This window comes from Malus domestica, chromosome 07, assembly GCF_042453785.1.
Source record: "Malus domestica chromosome 07, GDT2T_hap1".
NCBI classification, from domain to species: Eukaryota; Viridiplantae; Streptophyta; class Magnoliopsida; order Rosales; family Rosaceae; genus Malus; species Malus domestica.
In genome coordinates, this window is record NC_091667.1 from 5539535 (window position 1) to 5564354 (window position 24820).

The 24820-nt window shown below is 35.7% G+C and overlaps 2 protein-coding genes and 2 long non-coding RNA genes across 6 annotated transcripts in view; 3 read left to right on the forward strand and 1 right to left on the reverse strand.

The window, feature by feature from the left end:
* Positions 1-10958, forward strand: part of LOC103410053 (ubiquitin C-terminal hydrolase 13-like) — a 30538-nt gene extending 19580 nt beyond the window's left edge. For both annotated transcript variants that reach the window (XM_070825179.1, XM_070825180.1), the window contains exons 12-32: positions 3481-3559; positions 3649-3795; positions 3910-3990; positions 4132-4251; positions 4609-4731; positions 5226-5303; positions 5425-5513; positions 5584-5692; positions 5870-5938; positions 6194-6304; positions 8034-8089; positions 8196-8373; positions 8469-8570; positions 8651-8722; positions 8946-9011; positions 9429-9494; positions 9613-9696; positions 9853-9966; positions 10069-10143; positions 10246-10332; positions 10532-10958. In XM_070825179.1, the coding sequence (XP_070681280.1) occupies positions 3481-3559; positions 3649-3795; positions 3910-3990; positions 4132-4251; positions 4609-4731; positions 5226-5303; positions 5425-5513; positions 5584-5692; positions 5870-5938; positions 6194-6304; positions 8034-8089; positions 8196-8373; positions 8469-8570; positions 8651-8722; positions 8946-9011; positions 9429-9494; positions 9613-9696; positions 9853-9966; positions 10069-10143; positions 10246-10332; positions 10532-10573 (1948 nt within the window). In that variant the 3' untranslated portion in view covers positions 10574-10958. The remainder of the gene's footprint in view (positions 1-3480; positions 3560-3648; positions 3796-3909; positions 3991-4131; positions 4252-4608; positions 4732-5225; positions 5304-5424; positions 5514-5583; positions 5693-5869; positions 5939-6193; positions 6305-8033; positions 8090-8195; positions 8374-8468; positions 8571-8650; positions 8723-8945; positions 9012-9428; positions 9495-9612; positions 9697-9852; positions 9967-10068; positions 10144-10245; positions 10333-10531) is intronic.
* A 1692-nt stretch (positions 10959-12650) lies between these two features.
* Positions 12651-20478, forward strand: LOC103438771 (uncharacterized). Of its 2 annotated transcripts, XR_011582993.1 has the most exons (3): positions 12759-13369; positions 14392-14890; positions 19953-20478. It is a non-coding gene; the product is annotated as an uncharacterized lncRNA (long non-coding RNA). The 2 variants fall into 2 exon arrangements; XR_011582992.1 differs by lacking the exon at positions 19953-20478 and having other exon boundaries at positions 12651-13369; positions 14392-14951.
* On the reverse strand, positions 15583-17461 carry LOC114825966 (uncharacterized). The gene is made up of 3 exons (XR_011582626.1): positions 17202-17461; positions 16044-16181; positions 15583-15948 (listed from the first exon to the last, which is right to left on the reverse strand). It is a non-coding gene; the product is annotated as an uncharacterized lncRNA (long non-coding RNA).
* Positions 20479-23303: 2825 nt separating the features above from the next.
* On the forward strand, positions 23304-23756 carry LOC139197644 (stigma-specific STIG1-like protein 1). The gene has a single exon (XM_070825580.1). It carries the CDS (start codon positions 23304-23306, stop codon positions 23754-23756), a length of 453 nt encoding a protein of 150 aa, XP_070681681.1.
* The last annotated feature ends 1064 nt before the right edge of the window (positions 23757-24820 follow it).

Here is a 24820-nt window from a genome sequence, read left to right on the forward strand (position 1 = left end):
CTTCGTGGCAAGGTAGACTAGCAAACATGCCCAACCTTTACTCACATTCGAGAAAACACTTCCAACAAGATTGCTTGCTGCAAAATCGAAGAGGCACCGTCCTCCGAATCTCGAGAGCCAGACTCCCAACATGATTACTTTCTCAAAAATCGAAGAGACACTGCTCCCCGAATCTCGAGAGCCAGACCCTCAGCATGATTGCTTTCTCAAAAATCGAAGAGGCATCGTTCTCCGAATCAATCGAAGAGGCGCTCGCTTTCTCAAAAGTTGGGCTGCTCAGAGATCACGAGGGCCGATCTCAGAAATCGAAGAGGCACCTACTTTTCTAGCCTTGTCAGCACCTGTCACACGCACACTCAGCTTTGCGGAAATTATGGGCATTCTGTCGAAGACTTCTGGTGAAGTCGAAAACACATGAATCTTACTGTTCAATCACCCACTTCCCACACGCAACAATAGCTCATGGGTACCACAGATAACTTTGCCAAAGTTGAGCACGTGAAGCTTGCAGCTCCCACTATATCGCTCTGACCAAGAAAGGTAAAAGAATAGCAAAGAAACAGCACTAACAAAGTTTAGACACATAAATTTTGAAGGTCTAGCTACCATATTATTACCCACAAGGGTAAAGGAACAGTACCACTGCTGGATAATTGGGAAGTCCCTGTGTGTCAACCTCCGTGCTTCGTGGCAAGGTAGACTAGCAAACATGCCGAACCTTTACTCACATCCGAGAAAACACTCCCAACAAGATTGCTTACTCCAAAATCGAAGAGGCACCGCCCTCCGAATCTCGAGAGCCAGACTCCCAACATGATTACTTTCTCAAAAATCGAAGAGACACTGCTCCCCGAATCTCGAGAGCCATACCCCCAGCATAATTGCTTTCTCAAAAATCGAAGAAGCATCGTTCTCCGAATCTCGAGAGCCAGATACCACATGCCACTTTTTCAAAGTGCTCTGACAGAGTTAAAACATGTGAAGCTGGCAGCTCCCACTACCGTGCTATGACCAAGCAGGGTAAAGGAATAGCATTACTACTTGTTGTTAGGGAGACTCCTATATATGTCGACCTCCATCCCCAACGAACAGGCAGACCTGCAAAAATGCTTAACCCTTCCTCATATCTGAGAGGGCACTCCCAACGAAGCCTTTCGAAATATTCAGCTTTCTTTCCCCCTGATAATACCTCTGCAAACAAGCTATACTAGAGCAATAATATCTCATATCATCAGGGTTAAAAGCAAGAGTATCCCATATCATGCTTTTTCCCTGTCTTTTCCTTTGGCCTTGTTTTTACCTGCAAGACAAGGAGAAAGAGAGCAATCAGTCAGCACTTGAAATCAAGCTCCCAATCAGGAACTGACTGCCTGGAACCCCTTACTTGATTACTTACCTGGCATTGCTCTCGAGTACTCATCTTCAACATCTTATGTTTCCAGGGAAGATACCGCATCTGCTTGAGGAACAGATAGGGCAAGTGCGAAGGATACAAGGAAGCATGTGGAGACAAGCGTAACAGCACACGTGCCTATACATCCATTACTCTGTCAAAAGCAAAAGTATCCCATATCAGCAGGGTCGAACGTACTCTAGATTTGATGGACTTGTTTTGACCCTCAAATTCTTCAGTCGGCCTTATACTCTGGAGGAAACCAGAAAACCCTCCAGCTCAGTTCAAGAATAAGCCTGTGGAAAGCTACTTCTTCAAAAGCAAAAGTATCCTATATCATCTCTTCTCATTTTTCTTCTCTTTATCCTTCATGCTGCTGCAAGATGGGGAGAAGGTGAACAATCAGCCGGAGCTCTGATTGCTTACCTTGTCTGTCACCTCTTTCAGCAGATCCCCTAGCTCGGCGACTTGGGGGACTCCTACTACATGGTTTGTATCGCGCTTGACCAAGCCTGAAACTACAAGTAAGCTTCAAGTGAAATTGATACATTACCTTGTGCATCTCCACCAATTAAAGATACCACCCCTGGATGGAGGAAGAGTACTTCCAGAGAAGCTGCCACATCTACCTATGAGACAGATAAGGCAAGTCAAGATGATACCACACTCCGATACTTAGAAGTTTCGTGATTACGAGATCATTCTCCCACAATATTTCCTAATGTCATTTGTACTCTAATGTCATTTGTACTAAATCATTCACTTGTACTCACTAAAGGAGAGCTTAAACCTATGTACTTGTGTAAACCCTTCACAATTAATGAGAACTCTTCTATTCCGTGGACGTAGCCAATCTGGGTGAACCACGTACATCTTGTGTTTGCTTTCCTATCTCTATCCATTTATATACTTATCCACACTAATGACCGGAGCAATCTAGCGAAGATCACAAAAAGCGACCGTTTTCGTTACCTAGGATCTATCTTGCAAGAGAACGGAGAATTAGATGGAGATCTCAACTATAGAATACGAGCTGGATGGATGAAGTGTAAGAGTGCATCCGTCGTGTTGTGTGACCGTCGTATGCCACTGAAGCTCAAGGGAAAATTTTATAGGACGGCAATAAGGCCAGCGATGTTGTATGGCACAGAATGTTGGGCGGTGAAACATCAACACGTACACAAAATGGGTGTAGCGGAGATGAGGATGCTTCGTGGGATGTGTGGGCACACGAGAAAGGATAAGATTGAGAATGAGGATATCCGAGGTAAAGTAGGAGTAGCCGAAATTGAAGGAAAGATGAGAGAAAATCGGTTCCGGTGATTTGGACATGTGCAAAGAAGGCCGACTGACGCTCCGGTTCGAAGATGTGACTACGGGACAGAGGTTCAGGGCCAAAGGGGTAGAGGAAGACCTAGGAAAACTTTGGAAGAGACTCTAAGAAAAGGCTTAGAGTACTTGGATCTAACGGAGGACATGACACAAAACCGAGCGCAATGGCGTTCTAGGATTCATATAGCCGACCCCACTTAGTGGGAAAAGGCTTTGTTGTTGTTGTTGTTGTTGTTGTTGTTGTTGTTGTTGTTGTACTTGAATGAATTTATGCTTGTTGGACTTCTAGGGAGTCAACAGTACTGGGAAAGAAAGCAATAAGTTCGCACCAATGACACTGACTTGGCTGACTAATGTTAGAAGTTGACCCTCTCCTTGGATACAAAGGCTATGTAATCTTCGTCCATTCTAGAATTTCGCTACACTTATCCGTTTTTCTTTTAGCATTTGAATTGAATTAATTGAAAAAAGATTCTAGTGACAAATCACGTCTGTTAGAATTTTGGATGTACGATAACTTAGGAAAAAATCTACTTCTATTTTTTTTTTCTCCCTTAAAATTACATCCTATTATTAAGTTAGTAACTGGTAAGGTATTGTGCAATTTTGGAAGTGTACATGCATGTGCTTTTAAGAAAGTGCTTAACTAGTTTGATCTTTACCATTGAGAATCAACAGTGAGTTATTATTGCATACCATGACTTGTCCCGTTCAGTTTAACAAATTTAAAATCCCCCGCAACTCGTTGCTTTCAGGTTTAAATTTGATGATGAACGAGTAACAAAAGAAGATATGAAGAGGGCTCTAGAGGAGCAGTATGGTGGAGAAGAAGAGGTAAAGTCTTTGGTTATTTTCACGTTTGCTATCTCTACTTCCTCCGTCTGTTCTGATGTACTCTATGTTTCACTGTTTGCATTTTACAGTTACCGCAGACAAATCCTGGGTTCAACAATGCTCCATTTAAATTTACTAAATACTCCAATGCCTACATGCTTGTTTATATACGTGAAGTTGACAAGGAGAAAATAATTTGTAATGTGGATGAGAAAGACATTGCAGAACATCTAAGGGTAAGACAGATTGTTAATATTTCTGTTGACTTAGACTTCTAATATTCTTAATTTTATTTTGTCTTGCTGCTAAGTCATGCCGTGTTACTGTGTTCTTTGAACACCATATTCCAGATAAGACTGAAGAAAGAACAGGAAGAAAAGGAGCAAAAGAGAAAGGAGAAAGCTGAAGCGCACCTTTATACTATCATAAAGGTTACAATATTTACAACCTCTCCATCCCTTCTCTCTCCCCTCGTCCCTTTCTTTTCAGCCTCCTGTCTCTTTTTGTTTGAGCTATGTAAATTTTGATTTGTGGAACATTAGTTAATTCAGATTTTCTTATGGGTTTCCTAGGTTGCGCGGAACGAGGACCTGCTTGAACAGATAGGAAAGAATATCTATTTTGATCTTGTGGATCATGATAAAGTTCGTAGTTTTCGTATTCAGAAGCAGATGCCCTTCAACCTCTTTAAGGTAGCGTCTTCACTCTTTTAACTTTATTGTATTGAAATGATTGACATTTTCAGTTTTCGGTGTGCACTGTGCTCCATTTATTCCATAGTATTGCTAGTTTCCATACTGAAAATTATCAATGTGGTCTTCGCTTATTTTCATTAGTTTATATTGAGCTTAATTAAGTAAATAAAATTAAACTTATGATGAAGCTATAGCCTATATGTAATATTGTAGTTGCTGGATCCAAATGATTAGAATCATTCTAACCAAGTAAATGACGTTAGATAAACTTATGATGAAGCTGTAGTCTATATGTAATATTCTAGTTGCCGGATCCAAAAGATCAGTATCATTCTAATTGAAGTCCACCCTCAGGAAGAGGTTGCCAAAGAGTTTGGTATACCAGTTCAATGTCAACGTTTCTGGTTGTGGGCAAAGCGTCAAAACCATACATACCGGCCAAATCGACCACTGACACCTCTTGAGGAAGCACAATCTGTAAGTTCCTTTTGCTTGATACCTGTTATGTCATTGATTCTGTTACATGTTCTATGACTTTATGGTTAGTTCATGGTTCTTACATTGTGTGTAAATGTAATGAAGCATATTCCATTCCTCTTTTCACGACTTATAAATATTTTTGAGGTTTGTAGAAATTCATTTAGGTAATTTACAGTTGAAATCTTGTTTACCATCAGTAGAGAGATTCTTTGAGAGGTTCTGAAGAAGAAGCTATACTGCTTTCAACAAAAGCTATTTCTAAGCAGAGAAGATATAAGATAGGATCGTAGGAGCTTCTCCAAAAAGATTCTCCTTAGCTTCTGCTAAAAAATACATTTGTCAAGTGATGCCAAACAACATGAAAAAAAAAGTACCTTGAAGAAGCACTTTTTTAGCTTATGAGAAGCTAGATATAACATGCGATCACAAAAAAGTTGGCACTTCAGTGGCTTATTATATTTTGCTCATCTGTGAATGTATGGTATTTGCAGGTTGGACAGTTGAGGGAAGTTTCCAATAAGTCAAATAATGCAGAGCTAAAGCTGTTTCTTGAAGTAGAACTTGGGCCGGTAATATTACCTTCTAAATTTGTTTCATGTTTTCCCCAAAAAGTTGTGTGATTCTTTGACAAGCTTTGATCATCGTATTTCAATGGCGGTGTTCACCGGCTGTTGTATATATCATATTCAGGATTTGTTGCCTCTTTCTCCTGCTGAGAAGACTAAAGAAGAGATTCTTCTATTTTTCAAACTTTATGACCCTTTGAAAGAAGAGCTCCGGTATGTTCCTTATTTCTTCCATCAAAGTTGAAATTACATTTGATTACTTAGGTTTCCTTCTCAAAACCAGGTACGTTGGGAGGTTGTTTGTGAAGGGAAGTGGTAAGCCCATTGAATTATTGACAAAACTAAACCAAATGGCTGGTTTCAGTCCTGATGAAAAGATAGAATTTTTTGAGGTAAGTCACATGGATTCTTTTTGAAGAGAAGTCATGTAAATTGTGTCAATTGTGTTGTATAATAGGTGCCACCTAACCTACCTAACTCTGATCACATCACTTATGAGAGTCTATGGCACATAGTTTTCTTTGAAAAGAAAATCTAAAGGCTTTTATATCCATCTTTTTTGTTGTCAGGAAATAAAGTTTGAACCTAATATCATGTGTGAACACATTGATGAGAAGGCAACTTTCCGTGTTAGTCAGGTATGAATTTCAAAGACTAATTTGTACTGTTTTCATATGTAAATTTGTGCTCAGGTATATACAAAGCTATTGTCTTATATCTCTGCTAGTTTACTCTTACCGGCCCCTTCCCCTCCTCTTGTATTTGGATGCGGGATTTGGTGTATTAGGTATTAATAATTATAAACCGGTCTTCAATAAGTATTCAAACTATGATTTTTAACTTTGAATATCATTATGATATTATTCCCTTATGCAACCTTTTTGTTCTTTCAGCTTGAAGATGGGGACATCATTTGCTTTCAAAAATCCCCTCAGAGTGGAAGCAGCGAACAATTCCGTTACCCAGATGTTCCTTCATTCCTGGATTATGTTCGTAACCGTCAGGTATATTTTCATTTTTCTTTTTAAAGCTCAAAATCTCCCAAACTTTTAATTCCATGATGGAGTCTCAATATTTTAGTTTCCCTGCCCAATGGGTCAATCTTCTATAGTCTATTATTCAGAATAAGAAAAGACTTCTGACAATGAAAACTAGGGAGATTGGTGATCATTGACAACTAGTCAAAGCTTGGATGATTTAGTATTTCTCTAAGGCTATGTTTGTTTGGTTGGAATCCAGATCAGGGAGTTAATTTTCCATTATATCAGGGCTTGATGTTTGGTTAACTTTTTAGTTCTCGAAAAGGATATAAGCACAAGGAATTAACGGAAGTCAGTTCTGCCCACTGAGCGGATTAGATACACCAAGGGTGGGTTGGTATTTTTATTCCATCCAGCTTTGGGATGCAAAGTCCCATCTGATGATCCTTTATCACTTGACAACTATACTGTTTTAAATGGAAAAAGAAATTTCTACAAACCCTTCTTTATCAGAGTAGTGCAGAGAAACTTGTTAGAAGTCAAATTATTTTTTTTGGTCATTGGTAAGAAGTTACTTTAATTTATGCAGATGCAGATCTGAAGTTGAGCACTATAAAACGTGGTTTCAACCAAATGGTTATCAAAATTGGCCTTCCTTCGTAGCTCCTGAGAATTGTTTTAGAGAACTTTTTAGTGATTTTCTGTTTACTGCTGCAAAGTCCTATTTATTTTCTGCAAATTATTTTGGTAAGCGTGAGATGTGATGTGATATAAATATATTATTACCATAGCATTCCAACCAACCAAACATGCCTGAATGAATACTTGTTTGCAAGATTATAGGGAAACATCCTTTTGCTGCAAATGAATGGCAAAGAGATGAAGGATGTTGGGATTCCCCCCTCAAGTGGAGGATGATATTTTAACGGAATAAACAGAAGCATGAATTGTTTTGATGAGTACATGCTGCATTATTTTGAATGGGGATGAACCAACATCACGGGATGTACCTCTAAATGTGGAAAATGCGCTTGTTATGTCTTTGGGTACAATGTTGTCACCTTTATCTAAACTAAATAAACCCCCTAATCCTTCTTTTCTCATCATCCACTAGTTTATACTTAACTGCGGGAGACACAGAGTGTCTGCTAGTGAATGGGAAGTCCATAGTCCATGCATAGGAGAGTTAAATGATGACTCTGTTGTTATGTTTTGTAACCGTTAAGTGTGTTTGGTATCCTTAGTGCTATCATGTGATGGATGTCTGGTAGTTCCATTATTTGTATGGTGGAAGATTTTGCTCCTGCAGCCCGGGGACCAAAACCAGATAAACAATAGGGTCTCTTGCTTATTTGTTGTTTCATATTGTATGCCTATTAGTCCATAAATGTGGAAAGGTTTTAGTGCTGGGACTAGTAATTATTTTATGCCCAGTTATTAGGCATTGTCTATCCCAATAAGGGGAGTTGTGGGTTATTAACAATCAACATGCATACTATACCACTTTTTATCTTTACAATTTTGATTTTCTTGCATATTTCCGCATGTGCACTTGAGGGTGTGCGTTTAAGTCATTTTTCTTGCTTGTAAAAAGAAGCTTTCATTGCATTGGTAAGCTCAAGTTGAATTTCAAATAATAATGGGAAGTTCCAGAAGAGGGGTTTGTGTGTGTGTGTGTGTTGGGGCCCTTGGGTGTGGGGGTCAATAATTTTTCTTTTGTTATTGTATTGTGACATTCCATGACAACCTACAGGTTGTTCGCTTTCGTTCTTTGGACAAGCCAAAGGAAGATGAGTTCTGTCTTGAGTTGTAAGTTTGCAGTATCATTTTTTGTATTCTTCTGGAAGTGGGGTGAATCAGTCTGAATAGTTTAATATTAACTTTTTTATTGGCATTCTTTTCCTATACTTTTTAGGTCAAAGTTTCACACCTATGATGATGTTGTGGAAAGGGTTGCTCAACGGCTTAGCTTGGATGATCCATCTAAAGTTAGGCTCACATCTCATAATTGTTACTCACAGCAACCTAAACCCCAACCAATCAAGTATCGAGGAGTGGAACATTTGTCTGACATGCTGGTGCACTACAATCAGGTTGTTTAATACCAGATTTTTAAGCTCTGTTTAGGAGGTGTTTTCCCTGCCATGTTGACTGTTATATAAACATAAATTTTGTATTCCTCTTTCAGACTACGGATGTACTCTATTATGAAGTATTAGATATCCCTCTCCCAGAGCTGCAAGGCCTCAAAACTTTGAAAGTTGCTTTTCATCATGCTACCAAGGATGAAGTGAGTGCAGATAGCAATGGAACCATTAATTATTAAATATGTGAGAATCTTGCCTCTTAGAAGCACTTTTATGTTGTCAGGTTGTGGTTCATACTATTAGATTACCGAAGCAGAGCACTGTTGGGGATGTGATTGATGACCTTAAGACAAAGGTAATTATTTGCAGCTTCTGACCTTAAGACAAAGCATGGATGTAGATAATGGATATGAAACAAAAGTGTCATATTCCTGGTTGGGATTTATTCACCTTTGTTTCTAAGTCTACATGTGTTGTTGTACGGTTTCTATTTTATTCAGGGCAATATTTCAGTGAACGTTGCATAATAAATGATTATGGAAATACACTTACGGATCTCCTTCTTCTATCTGTAACAGGTGGAGTTGTCTCATCCTAATGCCGAACTCAGATTGTTAGAAGTTTTCTATCACAAAATCTACAAGGTATTAGTAACGTGCATATAAATGTTGAATGTTGTCTATGAACAGAGCTTTATGTTACATCCCTTAAATATCATATCATAGAGAACAGATTGGTATTTGCCTCTGTTTAGTGGAGCACCTCAACCCCACCACCACGCCACCCCCCCCCCCCCCCCCCCGGCAGCCCAAAAAAAACCCCCGGTGCCTCAAAATAATAGTTCCACGTCCTTAAAGTTACCCCTTCCAAACAACATTGTTTGGTCCAAAGAAGTAAGCATCAGTAAGGCGCAATGAATGCCTTTACTTTTTTTATTTTATTTTAGGCAGAAGCAGGAGTTGCTCTCTTGTTGTTGCTCTCTTTTTTTATTTTATCTGAAAATTTGAAACCTTTTAGAATCGGCATTCATTTCTGTAATTCTTCTAATTGTCTCTTTACAGATTTTCCCGCCAAATGAGAAGATTGAGAATATAAATGATCAGTACTGGACATTGCGTGCAGAAGAGGTTAGTCTGCACAGTATTGGGTTCATACTTATTCTATGTTCCAGTGCTTTGTTTTATATGTAAGAAATCTTTGTTTTACACTTCTGCTAGTAAACCTTTATTCTTGTCTGTTGCTCAGATCCCTGAAGAAGAGAAAAACTTTGGCCCTCGTGATCGTCTGATCCATGTTTATCATTTTATGAAGGACACAGCTCAAAACCAGGTAGGAAGATATAATTACTTCCTGCTTTTCTTATTCTCTCCTCTCTTTTTTATTATTATTATTTTCTCAGAATCGATATGTTCTTTTAGAATTTATTATCATCGCCCTCATCATCAACCACCCCACTTTGTAATTATAAAATTTTGAATTTGTCAGGTTCAGAATTTCGGAGAACCATTTTTCTTGGTCATTCGTGAGGATGAGACATTAGCAGAAGTTAAAGTGCGTGTACAGAAAAAGTTACAAGTCCCAGATGAGGAGTATTCAAAGGTATTTTCTTCATTACAGCAGTTTCAGAGTAGTGCACATTTGTGAAACACCATAAGCTTTACTTTGATTTATAATATATCATATGCTTTTGGTTTGGCTCAGTGGAAATTTGCATTTTTGTCCATGGGTCGTCCTGAGTACCTGCAAGACGATGATATTGTGGCCAGCCGATTTCAGGTCTCTCTCCCTCTCTCTCTGCACCCACATGCTCACACATACACTGTCATGAGTGTAATTTATATGGGAATCTGAATTGTATTCTTCAATAACCTTTTTCAGAGAAGGGATGTGTATGGAGCATGGGAACAGTACCTTGGATTGGAACACGCTGATCATGCTCCTAAAAGGTCACACACAACAAATCAGGTACGGTTGAGGCCAATCCAGGATCGTTCTCAATTTTCTTTACAATTATTCTGGGTAGAAATTTGGACTAGTTTGTACAGGAGGTAGCTATTAAGCACAAGGGATGCAGAAAACATTGTTTCTTTTTATGTTCTTTAGAGGCCCAACCCGGATAATTAGTTTTTCTTAATCCTGTGCTGACTATGCTTGAATTATGCAGAATCGTCACACCTTTGAGAAGCCAGTGAAAATCTACAACTGAAAAGAACGGCGATGACTTTGTCAGCTCCTTTCACAGATTCGACCTCATATACATATGCAGAGTCTTGTGAAGAGTCCGAGAAGAACAAAGGAAGCTTTTCTTTCATTTGGCAGTAGTTATTGATCTTACGGGGCATAAAATTATTTAGCCTAAACGATGTGTATCCTCGATGTTTCTGAATTGTTGAAGGCACTCGTCTTTGAGGTGTGACGTAGGACGCGTCTCGTTTTAATCCTTGTAATTCCGTATATAAGATTTTGGGGCGAGCAATGTATAGAGGGTATAGGTTTGCAGGTTTAAAAATGCAGTTTGATTGTCCAGCTCTAGTATGTTGATCTTTTTGCATGCATGCATGATGGAAGCTCTGTATAATGTTGGATCTTCAGCTTCCTGTGGATGTTCTCTATTTGTTTTGTCTGTTGTTTTGGAGTGTGAAATTAATTAGCTGCAGGTACATTTGCCCCAACCAGTTTGTTTTTGCCAATTCTTGACTGGATGTGATTGAAATTGGTACGAAAGTGGATGGGGAAATGAGACATGAGGGTGATATAGCAACTCTTATGGGTTGAAAAGTCTTTTTTTCTATAATGCAACGATGTATTTACACACAAGGGTGATGGAAAAATTTGTATCAAACTCGTAAATACGATATTCAAATTTAAGATCTCTTATTAATTAATGAAGAAAAATATCACTACATTGTAAAATTAAGTCGCCGAAATGGTTCGTAAATGTTTTCGATCAACACATGGTTATACAAAATTGTGGACGAGTTCCTCTTAAATATAAGTCGTGGTCGATTTACAGAATTTTATGTATGTGATTGGATCTGTTCATATTATATATCACTATCTAGAGATCATGTGTTAAATTTTTTTAATAAATATCACGAATTAAGGAATTTTTCATGTATGTGATAGGATCTGTTTATATTATAAATCACTATCTAGAGATCATGTGTTAATTTTTTTACAAAATAATCTATATTCTAAATAGTTTAGATCATAAGCATGAAGTCATGTGAATCAACCACAAAATGTTTTAAGGATGAATTTTTACGCAGTTTTAACATGCACGATGATAAATAAAAGTTCGAAAATCAACTGGAATTAAACAAAAAGTCGTCAGAGGGTTGCAACCTTTTTTTTTTTTTTTGGAAAAACACCATGCCAAAACATGGTGAAGCATTTATTTCAACAACACAAACTTACAACCAAGGCCCAAAACAGATACACAAAGCAAAACGGGGCCAACCAAACACACCAAAACAAGCCCAACCAAAAGTTGGAACCAAAGAAAACAGAAAACTAGAAACACCGCTGCAACCGCCGCCGCAAGAGAGTTGCAACCTTTATTACACACGCATGCAAGAGGTTCAGAGCAAAAGAGTACGAGCAGAAGCAGAAGTACTAAGTAGTGCTATCCACTTCATTTGCCCTAACTGTGAATTTTACTTTATTTATATGCATTTTTACGCTATATGGGTTTTCAATAAGAAATTAGTATGTTCATAAAGAGAGATGATTTTTTTAACACTTGTTTTTTTGCGTACGCATTTTTATTTTACGCCTCCTTCCGGACCTAATAGCAGAGATCCCGTCGACGTCGACGAAACCTCAGAATGACCTTCCGAAGTGTAGGGAGAAGAATTGTATTTTTTTATTTTATTTTTTTTAATCTTTCTGTTTAAGTATTTATCCTAATGGATAGGGTAACCAGTATTGATACATTTTATGCTTTCGTTGTGTTAGTTAAACTTATGCTCTGAACATGAATTTCATGCGTGTAGTTGAGAGTCGGGGACTCATTAGGTGTAGCGACGCGGGGATGTTGTGTTGAAATTTTTTTTTTGCACGATTGTGAATTTTTGGATTGCTTGAATTTCTAAGGAAACTCTTGCCATTTTTTCGGTAGATTCTGTTTAATTGTAGGTACGACTACATAGTCATGCATGTTATGGCTACGTTACATTTCAAGTGTCAACCATCATAGCTTGATTTCGGTGTCCGCCGAGCATTTTTCTCTGTTTTTTTGGGGCAAAAAGATAAGGAGAGTGAAACAAAGGTCTGCTGAGGGTGGCAGGCACTGTGCAACGTGGTCCACCAAAACAACACATGTTCATGGGTTATCTAGTAGCCAACCAAACTTCCAAAGGAGCCGGATTTAATGCATGGCCGGATAACTAGTGGCCTGAAATTTCATTTACTGGTTTTGATTGTGGTTCCTGTTCACTTAACATGTAGCCAACCCAGCCAGCCATTCTACACAAAAACACACCCCAGAAACAAAGTAAAAAACCATTTAGCCGCCCACTAGGTATATATACACACAGAGTACGTGGTTTAGAACAAATTAAGACTGATTAAATAGCTAGAAATTGTCCTCTAATCCACCATTAATTGTTCTTTTAAGGGAGTTTTATTAGGATTAATGATGGTGGTGAGTAGTATGTCGATAATCTCGACGCTGATTTTCCAACCACCTCCTTCTATATTCATGACAGCAATGTCAGTGATTAGCTTCACGTCATTAGCAAATGCTGGGATTTCAGAGATTAGAGGAAAGCACATGCAGTATTCTAAGTTCAGGAATTTCAATAATCCTCAAAAATCTGCACTAAATTCAGAAAAGCAACAACAAGTAGTAACATTGTCCGGTAGAACAGGCATGCTCGTCGCTTATACTCCTGCCTTCGTCGCTGCTCTCACATCCTTGCTGTTTTTTCCCCATCAAGATATCAGATCTATATTGCTCTCTTACGCTCTAACCCTTCATTTTCTCAAAAGGATTCTTGAGGTACGTACGTACGTAATGCTTGTGTACAGGGCCGGTCCAGAGATTTTTGAGGCCCGGGGTAACGTAAAAAAAAATACCCTAACTTCATGTAAGAAAATTATTTATTTTCACACATAAGACATCGAAAAAATTATATTTAGAAAAACACTTCAAACTTAATAATTTAGAAACACAGAAAGACTAATTTATTTTGTATTGAGAGAGGGAAACAAAAAAAATTACGGGCTTACAAGTAGATAGATGATGAGTTTTGTTTTCCATCTGAACTTTGTATATGTTTTTGAATAAATCTTGAGATGTTTTTTTCTTATTTACTAACCTTGTCAATATGGGACTAAAAAATAATGATGTTTTCGAGTCTTTAATTGATATATATATGTATTATTAATGAATGGGCACTAAAATAAACATTTTGATGACACGTCATATAATTTGCAAATTTGGTCTACGTATTATTCTTTGTTGAAGATTAGACTTGAATTAAAACGAATATTTAAAAATAACAATCCACATAGCTACTAGATAGTAACTAAAAATAAATTAACAACCAAACAAAAATTTGTAAAAATTGAAAAGAATAAACATGCACATAGCATTTCGAACTTAGGACCTCTTGTTAATTTTAAACAACAAAAATCATTGTTTCTAATTAAACTTCTTGATCCTTTAACCAAATTTTATAAATTTATAATCTTATAAAAAGAAATTTGTAAAAAATAGAAAGTAAATAAGCACACTTGGTGTTTTGAACCCAAGACCTCCTCATTATTTTCAAATGACAAACCACCACTTCTAGTTAAATTTCTGTATCTTTGAACCAAATTTTATAAATTTATACTCTCATAAAAACATATATAAATATATCACCCTAATAATTTTGGTGCCCCTAATTTGTTTGGACCCTGGACAGTCGCCCTGCCTGCACTGGACCTGGGCTGGCCCTGCTTGTGTATATTATGTTTGTATCTTGTTTTCTACGTACCTGTATTAATATATGTATATATATGCATGTATGTATATAGGTTCAATTTGTTCACAAGTACAGTGGAGGAATGGGCGTTGATACAGCAGTTCCGATCTGTCTGAGTTAGTTGTCGTCGACCGGAAGCATGATTTATGGTCAATACCTAAGCAGCCAACGGCTAGGGTTTCCAGAGCCAGCAATTGATTTAAAGAGCGCCGGCATTGTCGTGTTTGTAATAGGAATTTCTGGCAACTTGTAGCATCACTACCTTCTTTCGGAGATGAGGGTGAAGCCAGGTGAAGAGAAGGAATACAAGCTTCCCAAGGGTGGTTTGTTTGAGCTTGTTATATGCCCTCACTATCTCTTTGAAATCACAACATTTCTTGGGATATCTTTCATTTCTCAGACTCTCTACTCCTTTTCCTTTACCGCTGGAACCGCCCTCTACTTGGCCGGAAGGAGCTATGCTACCAGGAATTGGTATCGTTCCAAGTTTAAATATCATTTTCCCAATAATCTCAAGGCTCTCATTCCATATGTTTTCTAATTAAATTCAAGTGAGTGTATATATTTTTTGATGAATATTCTATATAATGTCAAAAGTATGCAATTCAATTATTTCCTAGTTATAATATCCTAGCTTATACGCAGTTGTAGAGTAAATTAGATTATAGCAGCCAAGTCTCATTTGGCTACAAATATTTGATTTGGTACAAACTAACTTTAACCAACATAAAAGATGGAAGAGAACAGGAAGTCTTCTATAAAAGGAAACTAAGATATTACTAACTTGATGGGAAATATTATGCCTGCTTGAGTGAAACCCTACATTTCACTACTAGAAACTGACTTTGCTGAAAACATTTGTTTGTCGGCAAAAATCAAAATTTTTCGGCAAAGATCCTTTCCCGACGAAAATAATTGTCGGCCATTTTGTCGTGTAAGAGTTTTCTCGACGAATTTTGATACTTCCTTGGTAAGGTTCAATTTTTCCTGACAAACTCTTTTTTGTCGGTATTTTCATTGTTCCTGACAAGTATTCTCGTCGATACTGGGCTTTTAAGCCGACAAATAGTATTATTCAACCAACAAAATGTGTTTTGTCGTCGTGAATATTTCATTGGCACAATCTTCTCTCTCCCAACAAAATTTGTTTCGTCGGAAAAGATATTTAATTTATAAAATAATAATAATAATAAATGCTTTTATGCTCAACAACTATATATGTATCAAAATACAATACACAAAATTGTTAAGAAATAATACTTAATTGATTGATAAATTCCAAATGTACATCTAGAGGCTGAATGTGAATATATACAAATCCTGGAATTCTTAAAACTACACAAATCCTGTACAAATGGAAATGAATATCCAAGCAATCTGAAACATAGGAAAAATAAGAATTGCATCGAAAAAGGATAACCTTTCATTCAATAAAGTTAGCACCATAGCATGCAATTCCAACAATTTGTAAACAAAGCAATCTAAACTTAATTCTGCAATAACTAATACCCAAAATCCAGCTATACATAGAAATAAAGAAAGCATGGAGTAAGTGAACCAGCTATGCAACTCATAATTGCTAGGCATGGCCAAATGTAGCAGGTTAGATCTGCCAAGAAAAACAAGGGAATTAGAAACATAAGGGAATTGCATGATTGCACCACTTGCGTTACACAAAGAAAACTACCTTGCAAACTGACTTACATAGATTTTGCAAACAACACTTGAATGATCCATCAACACCTGAAACTATAGCATAGGAACAAGGAAGCAGCACATGCCAAAAGGGTCTCAGATTCTAGCCAGAAAAACAGCATACAAAAGTTCTTCTCTCCTGTATATCTAGAAATTGATGAAAAGAAATTTGTTGAAGCCATATCTAGAAATTGATGCAAAGAAATTTGTTGGAGCCATACCAATAAGAAGGAATAATTCATCAACCAAGAGTACTTCACTTGAAGCACAAGATTCACAACCAATAATTTAAATCAAGATTACCACTAAAATCAGTACACCAGTAGTACAACATGTAAATTTCACTAATTAAAGTCCTAAAAGTGGCCTCGAGCAAAAATTCACTTGTCAATTACCAAGTAGCCATACAAGAAAACTTGAAAACTAGCATGATGTCTTCAATCAAGTACAAAACCTTTAACCAGGATTCTGAAAGCACACCGTAACTATTTAACATAATATCGAATAGCATAAAACTTCACAATCATATCAGTCAAAACACCCCAGCTAGTGTCCACAAGTTATGGCCTAATAACAGATATATGATCCTAGGAATATTATGTTTCCATTCAAAAACACCAAGTATGGATAAAACTTTTCCTGCTAACTAACATACATATTACTGGAAAGTGGAAATTACAGAAGTTAACCACAAGTGTAATAATTACCAACTATTGATTAATGAAGCAAAAGTAGCTACACATGCAGAATTGCAACATTTACCAAGTTGAAATGTTATTCCAACAATCCAAAAATAAGTTATGTAGGCACCATAAAGTAACGTTTCAAAACGAAAGTAAATCAGGAGAAGATGAACTCTTCTTACAATAATGTCTGTGCAAACACTCATAATCGATTCTAAATATATAACCATAACTGCATTTTGATTGCAGTTTCCCAGAAATCAAAGTTAAAAGTTAAAAAAAAAAATTAGAAAGTGGATTAATCATCCTCAAACCCAGGTAACCCGGAAGATACTACAAACCTAAATGAGATTCTCAACCAAATTCATTACCTAAAATCCCTCAAAATTACAGTGGTCAAACAAAACTAAGAAAAGCACCATAAAGTAGAGACTAAACAAAAAACTAAGGGGAAAGATAGGGTAGATAGAGATTGAGAACATACCCAAGGTTTTAGAGAACAAAATGCAAAGAAACACTCTGCATTGGAGATTTCAGAGCTAGAATGGACGGGCACTTTGACGGTGATGAAGAGTAGATGGAGTGACGGTGATGCGAGCAGACGAATCGATGGTGACGTGAGCGGGTGAATCGACGGCAATGACGAGCATACAGAGGGACGACGAGCAGATGGAGCGAGATCGTTGGAGAGGAGAGCGTTACGAAGGAGAGAAGGGAAAGGGGTAGTCTATCCACAATATAGCATGCTTTTGAGACTGTCATTTTATTCGTCAGTACAAATATTTTGTGCCGACAAATTTATAGTCGGCACAGGTTCAACTACTATGAGCCAATAAATTAAAATTTTCGTCGGGAAAGAACTCTCGTGCAGACAAAATTTTTGCTTTGTCGGCCTAAAATTTGTCGGCAAAATAATATTTTCTAGTAGTGAATAATTTAAACCCAGCATTCACATAACATAACATCTTTGATGACCGTCCAAATTGCCATTTTTTGCACACAAAAGTATATGAAAGCTTTGGTTCAAAGCGTTGAAAATATTGAAATGTAGTGTAAGGTGGAAGATGATGGTTAGGTATTTATAGAAAATAATAATAATAATTTTTTTTTAATTTTTTCTGTATTTTTAAACAACATTTGATAATTTTTATTAATTAATCTGGACCATTGGATGTGAAAAAGATTGAAATCCAACAACCCAACACGTGGCCAACGGTAATAATTCTGACATTTTCCTTTCTTTTTTTAATGTTTTTTGGTCGAAAATCGTGGACCATTGATATAGGAATCGAACGGCATAGATATTGCCACATCACTAAATGTTGGGTTTGAATTTCAAAATTTTTTGATCGTTGAAAGTCCAATGGTTCAAAAAACTAGTTGTTGGAAATCCAACGGTCGAAGACACGCCACGTGGCCCATCCCCGCGGCCCTTTAGTGCGCCTGAGGCGGCAGGCCGCTATGTCTATTTTCTATATGGGATGCGCAGCCACTCCTGACGCAAAAAAAAAAAATTTGTTGCCTTCGCTGACGTCATGCTGACACCAGCATGACGTCACATAGGCCAATACATCACTCAATGCACATTTTGGGACGGCCTACATGCTGGTTTGGGTTGTGGGCTAGCCTATTTTGCTCGACTGGAAGGATTTTACGTGGTGCCAACCATAGTATGAAATATCGATAATATCGAGGATATTTCGGTTTTTTCGAATCACGGATATTTCGGAACATATCCATGTACATATCGTACTAATATCGACAATATTGACGATAATATCGGAAAATATCGATGTCGATAATTTCGCTCACACTTCAGCAATATTTTGTCAAAATATCGCTAATATATCGAAAATATCGATGTAAAGGAAGGAAAAAAAAAAGGGAAAAAAGGAAGAAAAAAAAAACACAAAGGGGATTTGAACCCCTCCCATTTTACTCCTCCAACACCGTAACCACCATATATCACTTATGTTTTAGTGATAATATGCTAAAATATTTATATATTTATATGAGTGACATGTTAACAATTACATGCAAAACTATTTTGGGGATTTATCATTTGATGAATACTCTTCACAATAAACTTACTCTACACATAGAGATGATGAAGATAGTGAAAATTTTGAACCTCATAGGAACTTTATGTGGTACTAAACCACTCATGTATCTTACCATGCAATGTATAAAGTGTAAAATATTTTAGTAAATCATTATATATAAATGATTATGGTGTGTTTAATATTTTTTTCATTAATTACTACATATTTTCTACACTCACAGTGTTTGCCACCTCGCTGTATAATCAACTTAAATCAGTTAAATCCATCATGTAATGCATTTCCTTCTAATTTTTTTGATAAACTATAATAGATAATTGACTAAATAAACATTATCCAAAGTTTCAATAAAAACTTTCAAGTTTTTCTTACAATTTCCGTGATTTTTATTCAATTTTTATCGATATCGATAATATCCCGATATTTTCATATTTTTGGATTACCAATATTTTCGATATCATCGATATTTTATACCATAGTGCCAGCCCATTTATTAGGATTTGAACCAGCCTAAAAATTTAGACTGGAGTTGCTCTTAAGTTTCATTATGGGGTGAAATTAAATATTACATAAATTTATCATAGCTGTGAAAGTGAGGAAAAGGATAATTTTTGCATTTTTCTTTATTTGAACTTCTGTATCTTAAAATTTATGATGGGATACAGATACAGAATCAGAATCACAGGGAGGACAACTTTTCTTTCTTGTCAATCAAATGATTTCTGTACATATAAGATATTTAGTAATTTTAAGCCACACAAATAAAGCAAGACTTGTACATGCAGTTTCGAATTGTCAACTCTCTCCGCCCTATGTTTCGGAAAAGGATCCTCGAGCATCATTTTTTCGGAAATCTTAAAAGAATTCCGTGATCGTGGCCGTTCATCGTATATTATACAGTAAAAAATTATTTTAAAATTTAAAATTTAAAATTATGTATATAAATAGTACCTAACGAAAACTGACAGTATGATATATAATAAACAGTTAAGATCATGAGATCAGGATCCTTTTCCCTATGTTTCTATAAAACCCACACGCTCAATTGACACCCTACAATAAGTCTACACTCTTCTTCTTCAAAAACATCTTTCCTTACAAATATTTCATAACTTTCAGATAATATTTAGTCATGGCCATGAAGTTGATTAACATCTCCTTTACTCTCCTAGCAGCAATGGCCATTGTTGGAGCTGCAAATTTCCAGGACGATCATATCGAAGACGTGGAAATGCAGACTAGTACTGTAGCAGAAGCAACTACATTGCCTGAAACACCAGATGAAGCAGAAGCAACTACTTCTTTAAGAGGAGTGAGCCGTTTTCTTTATAATCATCATAAAAATATCCCACTGCCCAGTTATACTTGCGACAACCTTCCTAGGATTTGTCGTGCGAAGAACAGCCTGGGGCCAGACTGCTGCAAGAAGAAATGTGTTGACGTGAAGACTGATCGGTACAACTGTGGGATTTGCGGCTACAGATGCAAGTATACTGAGATTTGTTGCAGGGGTAAGTGCGTCAATGCATCGTTTGACAAGAGGCATTGTGGTGGGTGCAATCAAAAGTGCAAGAAGGGAGACTTCTGTGTTTATGGGATGTGCCATTATGCATGATTAGTTCACAGTATACTACTGCTATACATTTATCCTGTCACATTATGACAGCTTACATAACAATCTTATGTAACCAATATACACAGACCCTTTAAGGGGAGGGATCCATATTTTTTTTTTGGGAATTTTAACGAAAAGCATCTGGTAATGTTCACTTTAACGAAAAACCACATTTTTACACTAAAAAGTCAATCCTGGTACTATTCACTTTACCCTTTATTTTGTCCTTATCATTAAAACTTAAAGTTTTCAAGCACTTTTCATTAATTTTCTTTTTTTTTTTAAATGGGAACACCTTGTTAACCGTTAGATTTGGCTTTAATGAAATTTTGTGGTTGACATTAAATCACAGGTCACAGAATCTCAACCACAAAATTTCATTAAAATCAAATGGGAAAATTAGGTTCACATCCTTCTTTTTGTTACTCCATTGATTAAAATCATATTCATTTTCAATTTTTGATCAAGGTCCTTGGGTATTAATAACATCATTAATTATTTGAATAATAAAATATTTTTATTTTTAAATATATTCCTTTAATGTTAAAAATGTTACAATTAGTATATTTATATTTATGGCTAAATTTTTTCATCATATAATTTTATTTTTAGTTTGTACCTATTTTTAATTTGCAAATATTTTTTAATTTGTACCAATTTTCTTTTCATTTTTAATTTGTACCCATATATTAGTTCCTTTTTGTGCCCATATTTTTTAAAGTTTTATTTGTGTTTGTACCCATGTGTATACTGTCATGTGACATTGTATATTTAATCAATAATAGAAAAATTACATATGGTATATTTATGTTTTATGCCTAAACTTTGTATCATATATTTATATTTTTAGTTTGTACCCACTTTTAATTTGCAACATTTTTTTTTTAAATTTGTAGTATTTTCTTTTTATTTTATTTTGTACCCATGTACTAATTTCTTTTAGCGACTATATTTTTAAAAATTCATTTGTATTCATAAATTTTAATCTTTTATTTGTACCCTAATTTATTTCTAATGTACCCATTCTTCTTTATTAATGTACCACTTTGTTATATGTGAAATGTACCAATTTTTTTGTAAAATGTACCAATTTTTTTAACACTATGGATACATTCTTTTGCCATTTATTATTTCTTATTTTTACATATTTTTTATCCATTTATTCAATCAAAATGTTTGAATTTTTTTATTGTAACCGTTTCTAATAGTATTATAATGAGGGATTTTAAATTTATAGGATTATAAATCTCATAAAATATCAAATAATTAATGTCAAAACTATAAAAATATAAATATTAATAGTAATATAATGAGGTGTACAAAGTCAAGGGACCTTGATCAAACTTTGAATAATATTAAGGTTTTAATCAAAGAATGTTAAGGATTAGGGACCGCATCCAAAATATCCCAAATCAAATCTAACGATTAAGAAGGTATTCTCTGAAATTTTTACCCATTAAATAGTTGATAAAAAATGCAATGAACTTGAAGAATTATATTATTCTAAGACCATTACCAATTATCCATGCATTTTTCTGCCAAAATTCTGATGTGTGTCCATGTAATTTTCACTGTCCCACGCATACTAGTCCTGGTCCATGACCAATCTTTCATATATCTAGATTGGGAATTGTGTTTTACTAGTACTGTTCTGAATTAACGCCAAACAAATTAATTTGACACGATTCGTTTCATCATTTGCTAGTCCTCGATCCTTTGAGATTTAGAAAACACTGACCCATAGTAGTTTGGAATTTTATCTTGTAAGATTTAGTTCAAATTAATCACATGTAGGCATAACTCTAAAAGTGTATTAAAGGAGCAAATTTTTGCAAGTTACATATATTGTAATTTTAGGAAAATAATTAAGGACAACTGCACAAAACAAAGTAAACATTGCCCTATCATATAATGAAGACACACACACGTGTATATATATAGTCATTAGAAATTTGCATATACTTATATTTTTTGTGAGAGCCAAATCTATGGAAATGAATTGGTTGGTGACTTCTTATTTTGATCGATGCATAATAGTACAACATATATATATATATATATAGTCTATAACAATTTTTTTTATTGAATCTTATACTAATTACAATTGGTTACTACTTGCTATATACAAGAAATAGTTACTACGAAAAAAAAATCCAGAGTTAAGAAATGATTTAACCATTAACAACTATGTCATATGATTTATAAGATATAATATAAATATATGATCTCCTTAACATTACCCATTGCTTATATGATTCCAGAAGTATCAACAGAATAAAATAAAAAATAAAAAAAGTCAATATATAAGGCTCCACAAGTGGAAGTGCTTCTGTAACGGTTTCCTCGTTTGGAGATTGGACTAATTTTGGTTTCTTGGACCCTTGAGAAACCATAAGGCGGGCGCTTGAGCTCGCATGTAATTGCCAACATATATACATGCATCAATGCATGCATGAGTCTGATGAATTAACCCAAGCAAATTAAAAATCTAATGATTCATCATGAGTGTGATGAATTAACCGTCAGCCTATGAGCAAACTCAGCGACTTAGTTTCCTTTCTTCGTTCATGAATAAGTTCATACTGACCTAATTTCGAGTATAATGTTTCTTTGGAAGCCTAACTTTGTTTACTTAAAACGTTTTGTTTGTAGCCCTTTGAATTAGACCAACGCATTAAGGACATCATGAATACTCTCAAATTATACAACTTAACTAATACATGCAACCCTGGTTTTCAAATGATATCGAACTCGTTGACCTCTATCAACTAGCCCCCACTGATCAATTTTTCTCTATAAATACTTCTACAAGCCCATATGCTTATCCATCTAAAAAAACATCATATACGTTCCTTCATCAACTTTTCCATTTTGAAATCTCTCCGCTTCGCCAACAAATTAAACTTACATCATGAAAGCCTTCAAGGTTTTGCTTGTTCTTGCCATGCTACTGACTTTAACCATTAGTACTCTATCTGCAATCCCAGGCCTTGAAGAATCATTCTTCGAAGAGGAAAACAATGATCCAAATGATGAAACCAAAAGCCAATTAGAAAAAAGCACTTCTCTGAGGGGAACAAGCCGCTTCCTTGCTTCTCGGGCGGCAGTGATGACATGCGACAAACAACCTAGGGTTTGTCGGGTCTCGGGCAGCGGAGGCCCAGATTGCTGCAAGAAGAAATGTGTAAACACGAACACAGACAGAGTAAACTGTGGCAAGTGTGGGAACAAATGCAAGTACGCAGAGATATGCTGCAAGGGTAAGTGTGTGAATCCAAGGTCTGACAGGAAAAACTGTGGCGGCTGCAACAATAGGTGCAAGAAAGGCAGTTCATGTGCGTATGGCATGTGCAGTTATGCGTGATCGAAGATTAATTACTGATCAGCAGATAATGAACTTATATTCGGTCGACATTGCGAAGATAAAATAAGGCTATATGAATTTATGTATGTGTGCAAGGATAATAAGGGCTAGCTAGTTATCACCTTTTGATGTGCTAGCTTGGCCAGTTAATTGTTGACTATTTCTTTTATTATTAATGTACAAATTCTTAAGAATAATGAATAAAATATTGTCTTTCATTTTATTTATGTTAAGCTTGCAATTAGATATTCCGGTTGATCGTATAACGATTACTCAGTCTCTGCCTTTTAAGGCATGTGTTCATTAATTACCAAGCTTGTATACATGATCTAGATCTTTAACATTCAATTAGAAATCTGGTTCCCTCTCCCTGCACCCAAATATGTACATTACCACTCAGACTTTGTTGTAATGCTAAAGCATCACCTTTGTTAACTTCCATTCAAATTTCCTTTAAGTACCTATTGTTTTATCTTTTAATTTTAAGCGTACATATTTTATTTTATACCTGCAAAGCTTTTTTTTATTAATTGATGAAAAGATCATATTTGTTTTAGTTAAGATTAACTTTCAGTTTGATACTGTATGTATAGGGAATTTAGTTTGCAAGAAAAGGGTAATGCTAGGGAGACTAAATTTAGAGAATAAATTTTGAAAACTAAAGGACATGGAAGGTTATGATTGATTTATTACTTAAGCATTAATAAATGCGCTCATTTCTATTGGTGACACATCATTTAGTATGTAAATTTAGTCTACAAATTTAATTTTTCTAGCATTACCCTTGCAAGAAAACGTCATTTGGGCATCTTAAAATTGAACCATATAATGTCCATATTCGTGCCCCAGATCTGGATACGATTAAAAAAAATTGAAGTTCCAGTTAAATTAATTGGGAGTAGGGTGATTAAAAGAGTTTGCTAAATATAAGTCTCATATTGGGAAACTAAGAAAATAATATAACATATAAGTGTATTGGGAAACTAAGAAAATAACATAACATATAAATGTATGGTTTCACTTCTAACAACATCAATGCTTTTTGTCATAAAATTCAACACCTA

What these genes read in the sequence shown, in the direction of transcription:
- LOC139197644 (XM_070825580.1), top strand. Translation starts at nt 23,304, where the DNA reads ATGAAAGCCTTCAAGGTTTTGCTTGTTCTTGCCATGCTACTGACTTTA.